At 37.2% G+C, this 15,309-nt stretch overlaps 1 protein-coding gene across 1 annotated transcript in view; it reads left to right on the top strand.

Moving 5' to 3' along the window:
• LOC126209905 (collagenase-like) overlaps positions 1-15,309 on the top strand; it is a 391,700-nt gene that overhangs the window by 332,140 nt on the left and 44,251 nt on the right. Inside the window, exon 8 of the mRNA XM_049939026.1 lies at positions 9,498-9,634. Within this exon, the coding sequence (XP_049794983.1) occupies positions 9,498-9,634 (137 nt within the window). The remainder of the gene's footprint in view (positions 1-9,497; positions 9,635-15,309) is intronic.

Below are 15,309 nucleotides of genomic sequence, written 5' to 3'. Positions count from 1 at the left end.
TTATAGCTGTAATCAGTCAAAAGATGAGAAATGAGCTTTCAAAAAATAAAAAAAATAAAGAAATACCTTATCAAAAAGTTAAATGCATTTGTAGATAATTTGTTACAAAATGATATTTACAAAGTCATAAAAGATTACAATAACATGAAAGAATTTTAAGAAATTAATTAATTTCTTTTAGTTAATCTTCTGTGCTCCTGGTAAATTCTTGTAAAAAACCATTTTTAAAATTTTTATTTTATTTGGATTTAATTCATGACTTTCATATGGTAATGCATAAATAAAATTTTATAATGTAATACGTTCATCATAATCAGATTATAAAACTATTTTATTATATTTAACAGTATAGAGTTCATGTTAAATTGATCTAATCACATTCATTTATCAATAATATTCAATTTTTCAGTTAAAGATTTTTTATAACCACATAATGTAATTGTATTTTTGACAGCCACACTCTTAACTAATTTAGATTTATTGCTCTTGTTTATCGTCAACTTAATACACACACAATTTTGTCTTAAGTTAAAGGTGTTCTAACACAATTTTCATCTTTCATTTTTCCTAAAACCTCCTTATTTACTTGCAGAAATTCATAAATATTATCTTTTGGGTAATCGCCTGTACCAAATTCGTTTATCATTAATTTAGTATCTTAGTAAAAACTTTGAGTTTTTATATCATAAATAAAAGAAGCAGAGTCCTTACAACATAAATCAATACTTACACTCTATTTTGCTTTCCAAACATTTTAGTGAAAATCATCCTTCCTTATTTTCAAAATATCTGGAATACTCATTCCAATATAAATTGGTATACTATTGAACATAATTTTAATTTCCTACACATAGTCTTTCTTAACATACAGTAGTATATTCATAAATAGGTTTTGAAATATTTATTATCCAAGTAGTGAATCATACATTAAGTAGTAGAAATCTGTTTGAAAATCGTTAGTTGCTATTTTCTCATTTATCTATTCAAACCAATATATTTCTACAACCAATCATATTGAGCAAATGATAAGATTCTATGAATTTTCTTAAATTTTAGTCTGAAACTTTAACACAGTTTAATATTTCTGTTACGTAAAACATATTTTTCTTCATTATTTAAATTTATATATTTCCTCCTTCTGGGCCTAAAGGTAAATATTTAAGAAAATCGTGCAATTCTATTGGATTTTCTAAATCAATTTCTAAATTATAACTATATTTATAATCAGCTGGTTTGAGAATCAAAACAAATGGTTATCTCCAACTGAAATTTTTAAATGGTAAAAATTGAGAAATTGCTCAACACTAAAATTTTTTGCATCTAAATATGCAATATAGTTTGATTGTTTTTTGGTTCAAAATTTACATATACTTGTTTTTTGATTTTGCATATATTTTAATACTTTGAGAACTTTCATCTCGAATTTCTTTTTCAAGAAATAAAATCATAGCATAATCATGTAATAAATCTAATTTAATTTTTGTCATTTTTAACATTGAATCCCATGACAAACCAGGTGCAGTAAAATAACTAGATTGATCATAATTATTAGATAAAATACATGTATCTCTAAAATTTTCGAAATGATCTACTACTATCGGAACATAGGATTTATTATCAAATTTTCTATATTATACCTAAATTTTTAACATGAAATTTTTCCAAACTTTTATAACTCTTTTATGATCTTCATCAGGTATATTATCTTTATAAGCTTTGAATAAAAACATCCTTTTTTAGGTAACTTGTTTTATTGTTATTTTTCTTCAGGATCCATATATCCATAAGTGTAAACACCTTTTTTAATTATTAACTTTAATTGTTTACCTTCGAAATATTTTGCTGTTTCTCTAAATTGTTCTTCTATAAGTTTAGAAGATAGTTTATGAATACTTGGAGCCATAAATTTAAATGTATCTAAAAATCTAAGAATTAATCCATCTTTACTAAAGGAAATATATTTTATTTATGATTTGATATTGCATAAACATCCTTATTATCAGAACCTCATTTTTCAGTAAACAAATGAACATTATAATTTGTTAAATTATGATTATAAACTGAAGTATATTTAGGATTTTGATTATTAGATTACAATCTTGAGGTGCAGCTCCAGGATATTTTCCTGTTAAATAGCAATGATCTTCCACTCTCTATCCACCAAAAGTAAATCCTTTTGCACACATATGAAAAGCTTTGTGATTTATAAAATTTATTTTCCCTTCTTTAGTCATTTTCAGTGGGATATTTCGTTCATATATTTTAGCAATTTCTATGGATTTTTCTTTTACTATTTTAATATTTTAACGAATTACTATTATTATTAATTCCATCAGTTATTATTCTTGATTTCAGAGAAGGAACTTTTCTATCAATTCTTTTTATGATTTGGAGAAAATCTTCATTATCTATAAAATTTAATTGTTCAATTTTTTTGATAATTTGTTTAATTTTTTATATTTATCTACTAGTAGTTTTTGAAAATATCTCTCAAGATCATTATTATTAATTCTGTTCTCAGAACAATAGATAAGATTGATTAACTGCTGCTTATTAATATCAGAATTTTTTTAAATTTCGTTTTATAGACTTTAAAAAGATCCCTTAATGATTTTTTACTTAAATTGATATCATTATTAATTTTACCTTCAGATTTTTTGTAAGATCAACTAATTTTGTTTTTCCAAGTTTCGAATAATTTTTAATTTTTTCGTTATACAGATCTGATGCTGCTCTTTGAAAGATTTTTTATTCTTTATCGTTATTATTATTATTATTGTGAAGTGGATTTACAATAAGTATGATAACTGTTGTTTATTAAGTATAGAAGAATAATTGTCTCCTTTTAATTTCTTTATTCATTTCTTTCCTATTAAAATAGTCAGTAAATTCCAAGAGATCTCTAGTTACATTTGCATAACCATATAGTTTACATTAATTTTCTAAATCCTTATAATTCAAACCATACATTCCTTAACTATAATTTTCTAAGTTTTTAAATAACTCAACTTTGTTGTCCCTTTTGTTTTAGTTGTTTCTATATATAATGAAATTTGATTCTTTATTTTATGTAAATTATTTTGAATAAAATGTACCTTTGAGATTTTAAGTTTGATCTTATTTATAAAGAAGAAAATTTATTAATTTAAAATTTTTAAATGAGAACATTAGAATTTGGTTTTCCAATATAAGCAAATGAGTTTTCATACTTCTTATTTATAAAGAATAAAATTTTTCACATTTGATAATTTTTAAATGTGAAAATGAGAATTTGGTTTTTTCAATATAGGCAGATGATATCTTCTGGTTCATATTTATAAAGAATAAAATCTATTAAATTTGAATATGTTTAAATGGGAATTTGGCTTTATCAGTATTGTTAATTTCTTTGGTTGGAAAATACAGCAAAGTTAGTTTCTTGGTTTAACCTGAAATTTTTCCTCGTAATACTTATTGGTCCAGAATCAGCATGAATATACCACTGACAGTCCCAGTCTCTCGTTACATAAGGGCTACCTGCTTTTGGTTGTTGCTTCTAATTTCCAAATCATGGTCATGTCACCTACAATCAAACTGGGCAGCTTTATAGAGGTTCGACTGTCCCTGATGGATCTGTTACTCAGGTAACATCGAATGACCAGTTCATGTTTGAAGATGACGAGCACACCTGACCAACTCTCTCTGCTGCTACGGCTGTTCTACTGACAATGCAATATTCCCTGCTGACTTCTATACTAATGAGTCTGTCTCATGGCAGGTAGTGGTCAATTCCACACTCCTTATGGTGTACAGATACCTTTGATCAGATAGTGTAGATGATGAGGGCTGTAGAGGATAAGACTGGCCCACATTGTAGGCAGTGAAAACGACGATGGTAGAAATAACTGTTGTGCATAAATATCTATGAAACTTGAAGATATCTCTGGCAAAATCGTAGCTATTGGTGAGAGTTTCAAGACTGAAATGTTCTGTTTTGTACTTCGACCCTCGATCCTATCACAATATTCTTTTCCCAAGTCTGCAACGCTCTTGTAACCCTTGTTCCCTTAAGCACCTCCTCATCTTCCTGTTTGATATTTGTGCTCTTACTACCCACCACCATTGTGACTTAGTACGTTCCCTACTACTGATGGTGTGTTTATTCAACTCTCCTAAATTTTCAGTTTTAAAATGTAAACTTTGCGTGGTAATGCATCTGGATCTAAATGCAGCAGGTTGTCTTACATTCTTCCTGGCACACACAGCCACTGTTAATAATTATTTTGCGATATTGTTCCAATGGTGAGAATCTGCTGGGAAAATGTGTACTGTCATAATGTGCATCGTGACTCAGATTTCTTTGGGGTTAAAATGTAACAACTGTATTTTCTCCTGATAATGCCTCAATTTGTAGTAATTGTACTTTGTTTCGCTATAGTTATGCGCCAAATACAATAATACTGCCATTATCGTAACTATGAACCTACATTCATCATCAGTTGCTGTCTTTCAATAGAGTGTTCAGAGTAAAGACTTGAAATGTAATCCTACATATATTTTCATGTCGACTGGAGTCTACTCAAGAATAAAGGTTGACAACAGTAGCAAAAAATATGTGTACCAACGTTACACTGTATTGAGGAGTTAAAACAGCAGTCCTTGTCTCTGACAAGCTAGGCCAGTTGTTAGGATGGGGGTGTATCCTTCAACTATATTTTGGTGGAAACAGTAGCCACGATTCTTCTCAGCTCTTGTAACTGAGTGACCAGCAATACCTCAGGTGATGTCAAACTTCTCTGGTGTTAGCTTGATTCTCTGAGAGTAGGCTGCAGCCAGCGAATGGCTAAGGTTCGTGCAGCAGCGTTAGTTGCATCAACCCTTGACGTAAGAAGCTTGGCTATCCTATGTACTGCTGATTTTCGTTATAGAATTAATCTGTTAGACAGTTCGTCTTCAGACAAAGAATAACTACAATAATTTTGTATGTAAGTTCTCAGTTACACTCTTACTTGTTCTTACTACACAACCTTTTCTCACCAATGTCTCCACAAATGATATGTTACTTATACACTGACGTGATAAAAGACATGAGATACCTCTTAATACCGTGCCGGAACTCCTTACCCCCCCTCCCCCAGCACAATGCAACAACTCGATGTGGGATGTACTCAACAAGCCGTTGGAAGTCCCCTGCAGAAATATTGAGCTTTGCTGCGAATGTGTTACGAAGATGGATTTTCTGCACAAACTGACATCTCGGTTATGTCCCATAAATGTTCGATGATCTCATGTCGGTTGATTTGGGTGGCTAAATCATTCACTCAAATTGTCCAGAATGATCTTCAGTCGCTGACAATTGTGACCCAGTGACATGGCACATTATTGAATGGGCATATACAAGTCCATGAATGGCTGCAAATGGTCTTCAGATAGTCCAACATAACCATTTCCGGTCAATGATCCGTTCAGTTGGACCAGACGACCCAGTCAATTCCATGTAAACACAGCCTACATCATTATGGAACCATCAGCAGCTTGCACAATGCCTTGTGGGCAACTTAGGTCCATAGCTTCGTGGGGTATGCACCACACTCGAACCCTACCATCAGCACTTATCAACATATATCAGGATCCATCCGACCAGACCACGGATTTCCAATCGTCTTGGGGCCCAATCGATATGATCACGAGTCCAGTAGAGGTGCTGCAGGCGATGTCGTACTGTTAGCAAAGCCCCCTTTCGTCGCTCGTCTGCTGCCATAGCCCATAAATGCCTAATTTCGCCTTACTGTCCTAATGACTACGTTCGTCGTACGTCCCACATTGATATCTGCAGTTATTTGACGCAATATTGCTTGTCTCTTAGCACAGACAACTCTACGCAAACGCCACTCCTTTCGGTCGTTAAGTGCAGGCCGTTGCCCACTACATTGTCTGTGGTGAGAGTTACTGCCAGAAATTTGGTATTCTCTATATAGTCTTGACACTATGGATTTCGGAATATTCTATTCTCTAACGACTTCCAAAATGGAATGCCCCATGTGTCTAGATCCAACTACCATTCCGCATTCAAAATCTGCTAATTCCTGTCAAGTGGCCATAATTACATTAGAAACCTTTTCACATGAATCACGTGAGTACACTTGACACCTTCACCAATGTGCTGCCTTTTTATTCCCTTTGAACACGATACTACCGACATCTTTATACTTGTATGTCGCTATCCCATGACTTTTGTCACTGCCATATATGGCTGAGTGAAACTTCCAGATAAATGTATGGGTCTTATGTATAAAATGTTCGAATATGTCGTTCTTGGTACATAATAATCGACTAATTAAAATTTGGTAAAAGTGTATACACAATAATCACAGAAATGTTAAAAGGACTTTCGACGCTTTATCACATTTTTCTTACAGTTTCCTTTCCCTCACCCCATCTCTGTCAGCTTCCTCTTTCCATTCCATAGCCTTCCATACAACCTCAGCTCCCTTCAGGCTTCTGATGTTTGCTTAGAACTGCTTGGCAGCATGAGCTCTTAATGTTCAAACAGCTGTTTCGGTCTTTTCCAAAGTTTTCTTTAATTTTTATACGTTATGTTTGCATTGCTTATAGCCATTCATTATTATAAACTTTCGCATTTCCCCCACGGATATTCCTGTTATGCCTTCCTGCACTTTGTATGCAGGATATGGTATCAAATCAAATACTGCTGTTGCTGGTAAAGAGGAGTATGCGAAAAACTCAGACTGTTAGGCTCCTTTTCAAAACATATGAATTGAGCAGTGTTTTTGTAATGCAGTATAAGTAATTCTCAATTTCTGAAACAAACAGCTACAATTTCCACACTTTGTGTCACTACATCGTGCATTTTTCCTCAATGTTCTTGGTGAAATGATATTATGTACAGCATCTCAGTGGATGAAAGTGAGGTCGAAATTCACAATGATGCTAACACTGGTACATTTCATTACGAGTTTAAATGTTTCTCTAAAGAGAGTAAGAGAAACATAGGTACAACAGTAAAAAAATTCGAAATAAATTAGGCTATAAATATTTTTATTTCCTGCAGACCTACTGCTTGTAAATCTCTAATAAAGACATTAAATAATTTTAACTGATAACGCTGATGTAACGCCATTTTATTCAGCTGTACTTATGGCTATGAGCTCGTTTCAACAATAAGGTCATTGTCAAATTATCTGAAAAATATTTAGGATGTAGGTACAAAAATAATTTTTGTACATTTTCATTAGTTACAAATTACATTATAATATTTACATTACAATTTGGAAGTGCTTACGTTCTTAGCACATCATTATCGCTGGTACTGCCGAAATTTATTATATGGAAAAATGTTGATGGAGTTTTATTAATCTACAGTTCTTGAACGCTATTTTTGAAATGTTTGATGGTTTTTAAAATTTGACAGCTTCTACTAACTGCATAATAACAATATATAATGGTCACATCTCTGATTTATTAATCTAGGATTTTTGTGATGTTATCATCTTTGTATTGTTTACTCATGGAATTATCTATACCTATGTAGTGTGGTTACATACATGAAGGTAAAAAAAGAAGGGAGGTGGAACTACAGACTTATGCTGTACATTATTTTGAAGCCAGCATGTGCACCAATTTAAGTAGTGCAAAACATTAGCAGACCATTGTTTACGACTGCTTCTTGTTCACTGCCGGTGTCATGTGTGTGCAATAACTGTTTTAAATACAAAAAATTAGGGAGCTTACATGAATCACAAGTAGTATGGGGTATGAATGTGGTGAACCTAATGTTTTGGGCTAGTTAAGATGGCGGACATCAGTTTCAAGTTAGTCATTTACTGCTCTGTTTTTTACCTCCATGGTTACATATCTGGTTCATTAATCAATCGGCCTTTGTGATATTATTATCTTTGTATTGATTACTGGTGGTATTGTCTTTCCTAATTTTTTTCCATTATCTTTTTCGATGGTTTCAATGAATTTATTGATGTAACTTTAATGTTTTAATTCAGTTTGTTCATTTAAGGTTTTGTTAGTGTATTTTTGTTTGGATATTTCTGCATATGAGTGTAAATTTCTATTTCTTCAAGAAAATTTGGTTTCGGGCCCTTTGGTGTTATGTGCATGATTTCTATAGCATGTTCTGTTTGGTTTACATTGCGATTTTCTGTTTTGTTGTGATGAAAGAATGAAGATTGGCTCGTATCGCTATTTATTATGTATTTGTGATAGCTTTTGTTTAATTTCCTGCCCGTTTTGCCTATATGGAATTTTCTACAATCATTTCAAGTGATTTGTATGTGTGTGGGTTGGTCGTTTTGTTTTTACAAATCGGGCATGTATTTTGATGTTGCGTGCAGTGTGAAATGTAAATCATATTGTGGTTTTCTTCAATACTGCATTAAATTTGTTAAATATTACTCTACATATGTTTGTGATATGTAGAAGAATTTACACTTTGTGTTTGTTTCTGTTGCCAGTATTACATTATTATGTATTGTGCAGGGTGCTGGCTTCATGTGTTTTGGTCGATCATAGTGGGGTTAAAGATGTTTGTGCATTCTATGTCTCTTTAGAGTTACCTGTTCTTTTTGTATTGTGGGATTTTGTAATGGAATGCTTATTAATGCGTTTATCATGTTGTGGAAATATGCCTATTTGTGTTGTGGTTTGTTTTGTATAAGTTTTGTATTCATGAATGCTGTGTTTTTTATTGTTAAGTATACGGAGTTAATTTTAAAGTAAAAATTATAATTAATGAAAATGTACAAAAAATTATCTAAGAACTTTTTGTACATTTTGTAGATAGCTTGAAAATAAGTATGATGTCGATATGAACTCACAGCCATAAAAATTATAAGTGTTATTGATTAAAGTGTTATTGATTAAAATTAGTTAATGTCTTTATGAAAGGTTCTAAATAATTCATTGTGAAATTCACAAAGGCTTATATTATCGCAAAATACGAATAACATTTACTTATTCTTCAATAACAATCGACTTCTACATACACGGAGCACTTCACGTAGTCTGAATAATCCGCACTAAATAATAAGAGACATCAAGACTTACGAAATACAGCTTACATCTAACCTGCATTTGCTCGTTTTCGTCAACTCCTTTTGGCTCCCTGATCTGTTTTCGAAAGACTGATTCGTATATATCTGCTACTAAAATTTACTAAGTTTCTCTGTGGTATCCATTCATCTCTAAATAGTTTATATGTACACAAACAGGTCATTTATTGGTCATGTGGAAACTGATTCAATATCTATCATAATGAAACTATTTGGAAAAAAGGAGAATGGTAATTAATCTAAGGGCATTCAATAATTGTTGCAAAATTATCATTATGATTTTAGCAGTTTATTGCTCAGAGACTCTTACATTATGAACACCTAGGACATTATATTGTTTATTAATTTTGTTTCGCTACTGAAGGGAATAGTTGCTGGATATTCGTGTTGGTAAAGAAACAGAAAGATGACATGACAAAATTCGTTTGTTTACAGCATCAGCCTGTTCAGAGGTACTTCAATGGACCCGTGTGACGGTTATTCCCAATTCAATATGCAAGCAGTTCTACAAAAGAGGTTTTATTGTTGACAGTATGTTGTGTGCTGGAAACAAGTACTCTGGTGCGTGCTCTGTAAGTAGAAAGCATGGTTCACCTTGACTACTTACTCATTAGTAATTCTTTATTTTGTAGCTTTTTAACCATGTATCAGTTGTTGATACACAAGTGGTTTTTGCAATGTGAATTTGTAATAAATTGTTGTTAAAAACGGTTTATATCATCAATTCACAGAATGTGCTATCAATAGCTATGTTACATGGTCTGCCTGCATTCGCTTGTAACTTATCAATGTTTTATGTAACCTACACAGATGTAAAAAGTTCCAATACCAACAAATAATCGACATAGAGTAATCAAATTTTCGAAATACATTTGTCTAGCTAACACATGTGATGAACATTGCAAGATTACAGGTTAATGTAAGAGCGAGATAAGCTATTGCAAGTGTGAAATGCTGCTATGTTAATAGCTGGTGTAACATTCAGAATGATGAATGCAAGCATGATAACATGCATGCAGGGACAGTTAATGCTTGTTGTGGATACTGGTAGAGCATCATCAGTGTCACCCCACATTGCATTGTTGACATATTTATTCGAGATGGCGGATAAAATATGGCGGCGATAGATGTGCCAACTTCGTAATGACATCGTGATGGGAAGTTCAAATTTTGGCGGGAAAAAGCTCACTTGGGCTATCTAAGACATTCAACCACCACCACTTCTGTGGAATAGGCGGGAGAAGGACGCTGGGCTGCTGGATAGTATGGGTGTAAGTCTTTATTTTGCATGCAGTGTTTATTTAAAGAATTTGAGTTGTCACAGGCAGTAGCTCCATCCAGTGTGTTCCCCATGAGGACCAGAGTGCAACTGACCCAGTTGTGGTCTCTCCCATGATGCAATCCAAGATGGTGGTCTGGGGGAAAACTGGCGCGAAACGGACTCAGTCTGTGTCCAGCTGCTGGAGAGGAGGGAATGTACTTTATTTTCAGTGGGAAGTTGAAACGATTGATTTAGGGACTGATTTCACGTATTTTATTTATTACACTGATACAACACAGTCACCCTGTTGTGCTTGGGGTCACAATAAATAGCCTACAGACCTGCAAACTGCTCGTAAATTACCGTAATAATGCAGTACATTGTCAAAATACTGCATATATAATGCTCTCCAAACACGCTTACCAATCGTAAACCATCGAAATAATGCGTTGCACAGACTACAAACATGTTCACAAAACAATGCAGTACACTGATGCTTAGACATATCACTACACGTAAAATTGGAAAAATAATGCATGTATAGTGCTCTGCAAACACGATCACAACGCTCAGACAGCTGTAATATTGCAGTTCACAAACACTCGTTGCATGTAAGCTCACTTTCGGACTATCGTTATGAAATTTGACCGCTACATATCAGCGAAATGTTCCCCACAGAGTTCCAAAGTGGAATGATGACCAGATGCATTTGTTATATACACTGATCAACACCCACGTGATAATAAAATTTGCTTTATTAGGTGCAGCCAGGACATCACTTAATTTTACAACAGATAACCTTCTTTGGAAAATAAAAAGGCTTTTCTCCTGCCCAAAAATTCAGTATGGAAACGTTAATAAAACTGACTTTTATAATTGAACTGATTTTACGTTCCTTGGTAGTGCTCTTTCGATGCTCTTTCGAGGAGTTAGACAGGCGCCGCTTCTGGGTCGAAGACTGGTGTATTGAAGACAGGCACTTGATCGATCCGGCTGCGACGATGATTCCTCCTGGCGGCGGTCCGCGGCGGGTCGAAAGACCCCTGTTTCCTTTCCTACTGGCTATTTAACCCGGTGGCTCTAGTATTCCTCTGCGGATTCTGTCGTGAGGATTGGCGGCCGTTGGCGAAACCCGATTGGCGGATGGTGATGTCATCGTATTACCATCTGCGTCGGGGAAAAGCGGAGCGCGCGTGCGTATTCCGCGGCTGCTTTCATGTTTGGAGGGAAAACGTCTCTAGTGCCGGCTGGCGGAACGCGCCGGAACTACGTTGCAGGTGCGGCTTATTCTGCAGCGGTAGCTGCACGTTGTATTTGCATGGCCGTGCGCGCCACAGCATTCCTCCCCCTCCCCAAGGACGGAGACGCCGAGGTTGAGGTATTCGTCAGGATCAGTGTCCATTGCCTCGATGCCTGGAAGAGGAGAGCCTGGGCAATAATCCATGTCCATCGGTGTTTCCGATTGCTGACGGCTGGGTGCTGCAGGGCGTGCCTCCATGATGGCTGGGTTGTGTGACCTGAAACAGTGTTTGGAGTTAGAGATTGAGGTGAGAGGTCGTTGTCCCTTTGTGGCCGGATTTGGTTTTGGTGTCGGATATGAACGACGCCTCCTGTGCAGATGACCACGTACATTGCCCTTCCTTTGTTATGTGCGATCATACCTGGTATCCACTGTGGATGCTCCCGTGTATGTACATTGACCCATACTTTCTGATCGGGCTGATAATTCGTCTGATACTGAGGGGGCTGCTGATCCTGCCTGTCTTGTGGTTGCAGTAACGATAATGGGATCGTGGCTGTCTTCCATGTAGTTGTTCTGCTGGTGATCACCCTCCTTAGGTTGACATCTGTAAGAAGACAAGAACAATCATGGAGCAGCAGGTAGAGCATAATGGGTAGTTAATTTTTCAATTTGTGCCTTAAACGTTCGCACGAACCGCTCAGTGAGCCCGTTCGAGGCCAGGTGGAATGGCGCCGTGTGTACCAGCTGGATTCTATTTAATGTACAAAATGTCTTAAATTCCGCAGAGGAAAATTGGGGCCCATTGTCTGATACCATCGAGTTCGGGAGCCCTTCGATTGCGAAAATGCGCGCTAAGGCTTGAATTGTTGCTGCTGAGGTTGTGAGCGTCATCTGTGATACGTATGGAAAACACGTAGTGGAGTCGATGACGATTAAACAGTAGTGTCCGAGGAAGGGCCGTGCTTATTCGATGTGAATCCGAGACCATGGTTTTTCTGCCGCGGCCCACGAAAAATATTTCTTAGGAGGTGCTGCTTGGTGTTGCTGGCACGTCGTACAGGAGGCTATGGTGTCCGCAGTTGCGAGGTCCATCCCGCGCCAGTAGAGATGTTTGTGAGCCAGCTGTTTAGTCAGTACCACTCCCCAATGTCCTTTATGTAAGAGATCCAGTTCTTTCTTGTGCAGGGCCGCTGGAATAATTACCCTGGTAACGTGGTTTCAACCTTGCAGGAGTATGACGCCTTTCCATGTCGACAATTCGTGTCGCCTGTCCCAGTACGCCTTAAGGTCTGCGTCCTGTATCTGTTTCCTATTGCCTGGCCAACCAGTCTTAATGAATTGGAGAAGTTTAGATAGGACTTTTTCAGCCGTACGTTTGGCAATGATTTTTGCATCTAGCGGAAGATGTGCCAGTGGGACAGCAGATGACCGGGTCTGCATCAAATGCTGGATCGTCTTTTGCCGGGAGCCGATACATGAAGTCCGCATTCGCGTCTCATGTTGATGAACGGTACTGTATGTCGTAGTTATAGTCTGCCAGGAATAGTGCCCACCGCTGAATTCAGCGTGCCGTCCGGGTGAGTATGTCAGCCCATGTTTTGAACAGTGGTACCAGAGGCTTGTGGTCCGTCTGTAACACAAAATGTCGGCCGTACAGATATTCGTGGAACTTTTTCACTCCGAATATTATAGCCAAAGCTTCTTTCTCCATTTAGCTGTAATTGCGTTGAGCAGTTGTTAGAGACTTTCAGATGAACTCTATTGGTCTTTCCACACCATTGATCACATGAGAAAGGACTGCTCCGACCCCATAATCGCAGGCGTCCGCTGCTAGAACCAGTTGGTGTGTCGGTTCATGTGCACAAAGCCATGTAGTATTTAAGAGTGGCTTCTTTAAAGTCTGGAAAGCATTGTCACACTTGGATGACCAGTGCCATTTTACCCCTTTGCGGAGAAAGTGGTGCAGTGGTTCCGCTATTGCAACAGCATGAGGGATATACCGCCTGTAATAATTGATTTTCCCCAATACTGATTTGAGTTGTGTGGTATCCGTAGGTGGCGCTAGTTTTTGAAGATCCGCTAAGTATGCCGGATTGGGTTGTATGCCTGAAGCACTAAATATGTGGCCTAAGTATTCCACTTGTGGCACCCCAAAAACGCACTTTTCCACGTTACATTTGAGATTTGCCTCTTGAAATACCGCAAACACTTCTGAAAGGGTCCTTATGAGCTCCGTTGTGTTCCGGACTGTGACAATGATGTCGTCCAAATAATTTGCTGTGCCCGGGATGTGGTGTATTAGGTGTTCGATGAACCACTGAAAAATCGCCGGAGCACTAGAGAGGGGATTGTATCGAAAGAACCCAAAAGGCGTGTTGATTACTAATTTTTCTTCCGTCTCTTTGTCGATCGGCAGCTGTAGATATGCGTCTTTTGTCTATTTTCGCAAAGAGTTTTCCTCCAGCGAGTCGAGTGGCAATTACTTCTATCGTTGATATAGGGTAAGATTCTGTGACTGTGCGTTGATTGTGCGTTTGAAGTCACCGCAGATTCTGATCGCCACATTCGGGTTCTCTATTATGACGACTGGCGATGCCCATCGACTGCTTGCTATGGGGGATATGATTCCTTCCTCCTGTAATCTCTGCAGTTCCATTTTTAGTTTTTCGCGGAGGGCGCATGGTACTGGGCGGCTTTTGCAGAATTTCGGAACCGCCTGAGGTATGAGTTCAATGCTTGCTTGAAAATTTTGTACTCCGGCCGTTGGAAGTTGAAAAACAAATGGAAACCTTTCCTGGAATTGCGCCGTCAGTTCTTGGTGTTGTACTGCATTAATTTCCGGCTCCGCGTCGTGAATTTGCATTCCGAGGGCGTGAAAGATGTCCAGTCCCAGAATGTTCGTGGCCGTTGAGCTTGGAACCACCAGAATGCAGCCTGTGACTGTCTGGCGTCCGTAACTGATCAGTGTTGTGAAAGATCCCTTGACCCGAATAGTTGTAAATGGGCTGAGAGCAGGGGAGCCTAGTTTTCGTATGTCGGTTTATTGATTATTGTTACTGCCGAACCTGTGTCGATTTGCAGCTTGCTCTCCTGATCGTGAACTTTGACCTGTATGAACATCTTGTGAGGCGATGGTGGCGTCAGTGCTTTGACCATAGAGACATCCTGTGGTTCCGAACCTGTGTCAGAAGCAGTATCCTGCGTGAGGTCCACATCCATTTTTTCGGTTGAACGACAGACTTCTGCCTTGTGACGGTGCATTGAACTCTGCAAACCCTGCAGTCTTGTCTATTGTGCTCGGTGAAACAATACTTACAGGATTGGAGAGGCTGTCTGCGTTGTTCTAACTGTGGCCTGCGCCTAACATTAGTCATTGTGACCCTGTTACTTCGTTGCGAGGTAACCGATGTATTGGAAAAAACAAATTCCGGTTCCTGTGTGGCCCAAACCGAGTGCTGTGATAGCTCAAAGGCTCGAATGATTGGTAGGTAAGTTTCTAAGCTTGGGTCTCTAAGTAGATCATGTCTTAACGACTCATCTGGTGAGTGAACCAGAATCATGTCCCTCACGAGAGAGGCTGAATATGACTTTTGACTCCTTACATTGGTGCATGCAAACTTGCAGTTCTGTGATAATCCTTGCAACCGGGCTATCCATTCTTGGTAAGTTTCGTGCTGCCCTTTATGACAGTTGAAAAACTTGCGACGAGCTGCCGCTACATGCATTTGCGCGTCGAAATACTC

Source organism: Schistocerca nitens, chromosome 10 (assembly GCF_023898315.1).
Source record: "Schistocerca nitens isolate TAMUIC-IGC-003100 chromosome 10, iqSchNite1.1, whole genome shotgun sequence".
NCBI classification, from domain to species: Eukaryota; Metazoa; Arthropoda; class Insecta; order Orthoptera; family Acrididae; genus Schistocerca; species Schistocerca nitens.
The sequence above is the reverse complement of the archived record's forward strand: the minus strand, read 5'-3'. Positions and strand labels throughout refer to the sequence as shown.